Source organism: Meleagris gallopavo, unplaced genomic scaffold (assembly GCF_000146605.3).
Source record: "Meleagris gallopavo isolate NT-WF06-2002-E0010 breed Aviagen turkey brand Nicholas breeding stock unplaced genomic scaffold, Turkey_5.1 ChrUn_random_7180001854197, whole genome shotgun sequence".
NCBI classification, from domain to species: domain Eukaryota; kingdom Metazoa; phylum Chordata; class Aves; order Galliformes; family Phasianidae; genus Meleagris; species Meleagris gallopavo.
Window position 1 is genome coordinate 25732 of NW_011120659.1, and position 2829 is coordinate 28560.

Genomic DNA, 2829 nt, shown 5'->3' on the forward strand with positions numbered 1-2829 from the left:
TGGCCCGGGGGGGATGAGGGAGGGCTGTGGCGTGGGATCCTGAAGGTGTCCCCAAGGACCCCCCCACCCTGTGCCACCCCATCCCTGTGCTCACGCTGTGGAACTCCCAGCCCTTCTCCGTGGTGCGCATCCAGCGCGACTCCTCCACCGTGGGCTGGCACTGGTCGTTCTGCACCTATGGGGACGGGGACAGCATCAGCACAGGGTCACCCCTCTGGCATCCCCTGGACCCCCACGCCGTGCTTACAAAGAACTCAAAGACGATGCTGCTGTCGGGGTAGATGTACTCAAAGGAGACGGTGCCCGACTGCTTCAGGCTGACGGCGTACATCAGCGTGGCCGTGCACTCGTCTGTGTTGGAGGCAATGTAGTCCCCCAGCGGCACCCACGTCGACCTGAGGTGGGGGCACAGAGTGGCACAGGAGCACACGAGGGGACGTGGGCTCTGCCCTGAAGCATTTTAGGGTCTGAATCCCTCTGGAGTGGGACACTGTGAAAAGGACAGTTTGGACAGGTGGGACAGTTTCTGTGGAGGCACAGGGATGCAAGATGGGACACAGGGTGTGGGGACACCACGGGGAACCTTGGGGACAGGTGGGCGACGCTGTTGTTATACTTGCGGGATGCTGAGGAGGGAATGAGTTCAGGGCTGTGCAAAAGGGGCAGAAGAAACCCAGCCCAGGTGCTGTGGAGGATGCAGAGGATGTCCCAGCATGGTGACAATGGAGCATCCCCGTGCCAGCACAATGCCACCAAGCAGGGCGAGAGGCGGGTGGGCTCCTGCAGCACTGGGAGTGCAGCTGCATAATTAAAGGCAGCTGGAAGTAGGTTACATTTGCAAGCTGCACCGCCGCTGCAACGCGTGCTACTGGCACGGCGGGGCCCGACGGCTGCCACCAGAGCTGATCAAAGGGCCGCGGTGCAAAACAAAGGCGCCGGCTCGTGCTGCAGCACTGGTGAGAGCTATGGGTGGGAGATCCCTCTGCGACGGGGCTGAGGGGGCCCCAGGGGCTGGGGCAGCACGGCACGGGGCTGCTGGGGGGATCCCCTTCTTCACCGAGGCCCCCAGGGACGGGCAGGGAGGGAACACGGGCGATTCTCCACGCATGGATGCGCTGTGACATCCCAGGGCCACTCACGTGGTGCAGTTCTCCACCACGTCGCCGAAGCCATCGTCCAGCTCCAGGTTGGCGGCGACGTTGGCGAAGCCGTGGGGCAGCTCGTCCCACTCATCGAAGCGCACTCCGGTGCCCAGTGAGTAGGTGCCCTCGGCACAGGGCTTGCAAGCCTGCGCCTTCATGTCGAGGAACTCGCCCGCCTTGCAGGAAAAAGCTGCCCACGTGCAGGGGGGGCCGTCAGCGCTGCCCCCCTCCCACCACCAGCTCTGCCTCCCACGGACCCCCCCCCCACCCTGTCCCGTGCGGGATGCTGAGCACTGCGTTCATTCAACGCCTTTCACAGCATCACGCTGCCCCCAGGATTAGGAAAAGTCACCTTGACCCCATCACAGCCCCCCCAGCCACCCCCGCACCCCAACCTTACAGCACTCGGTGCCCTTGACGGGGTCCGGCAGCCCGGTGCAGAGTCCCGGTGTGTGCGGCACCGCCACCCTCCACCGTGCGCCCGCGCTGTCGCACGCTGTGTACTCGTAGTGGTACTCAGACTGCAAGAGAGAACGCGTGGAGGGCTGAGACCCCACGGGGCCGGGACCCCCAGGGAGCTCAGCTGCCACTGTGGTGATCTGGGGGTTCTTTTGGGCACGGCACTGAGCGTGCAGTGGGACACACTTAGGGACAAGGCTGATGGGGGCCGGGTTAGGGGGGGTGGCACCTCCCCATCTTGGTATCTACCCTACAGGATGCTAAAACCCATGGAGAGCTATGGGACCACACTCCAGTGGACACCACACCCCTTCTGTGGGCATTGCTGTGCGCAGGGACAGAGTGTCACTGCGATGCCAGCAGAGACCCCAGCGATCGGGGCAGCCCGCCCCGTTGGCCTCGGCGCGCCTGCAGGACGCGTTGCTCATTAAACACAGTGCCGGATGCGCCGTCCTGCTGGGACCCACCCAGGTTGTGCCGTGTGATGGGACGGGGATGGGGACAGGTGGCACCTGCAGGGCGGGCGCGTGGGGCTGCAGAGCACAGCGCTGCTGATCGCAGCTCTCCGTGCTGCCATCTGTCCCCGCTCCGGGGCTCGCTCAAGGCCGGGCGGAGGCGATGTTGGGGACAGGAGGCACCCGAGGCTCTGTCCCCATGGCCACCGCGGCACCGCAGCCCCCCCGGAGCACACAGCTGTGGCTGATGCGGGTTCGCTCGAAAACAAAGCTTTGATGTTTGCCATCAGCTCCATGCGGTGGCGGTGCGGGTTGGGGGGGAACGTATGGAGGCACCCCACCCCCCCAGCCCCCCTGCGTTGGGTGCAGTGCTGCAGGGGTGGGTCTTGGGGACGCGGGGGTCCCTGTGGAACAAAGAACAAATCCCCAGCACACAGCGTCACACCTGCTCCGCGCTCACCAGGGTGTGCAACGCGGCGATTCCTCCTTCCCAAACTTGGAGGAGCCGCCGGCAGATGGGAATCACCCACTGCGCGCCGCCTAAAGCCACCTCCATTGACCCGGGGGGGGTTCGGACCTCGAGTGCATCCCAGCAAGCAATGGGGATATGGGGCAGTGGACGAGGGACCTGGGAGCAGCCCTCCCCCTCTCCAACCCCGGCGCCAGCATCAGCGCAGCCCATTGTTTCCAGCTCTGGGCCGTGAACGAAATAAATAAATAAATGAATTGGATCACGGAAAAAAAAAAAATAATAAATAAAAATCTTAATGGCC

At 64.1% G+C, this 2829-nt stretch overlaps 1 protein-coding gene across 1 annotated transcript in view; it reads right to left on the minus strand.

Moving 5' to 3' along the window:
• The window catches only part of LOC104915829 (UPF0577 protein KIAA1324), a 6263-nt gene extending 4417 nt beyond the window's left edge, over positions 1–1846 (minus strand). Inside the window, 4 exon segments of the mRNA XM_031557549.1 lie at positions 26–175; positions 248–395; positions 1140–1332; positions 1543–1846. Coding sequence (XP_031413409.1) covers positions 26–175; positions 248–395; positions 1140–1300 — 459 coding nt within the window. The 5' untranslated portion in view covers positions 1301–1332; positions 1543–1846.
• Between the last annotated feature and the right edge of the window lie 983 nt (positions 1847–2829).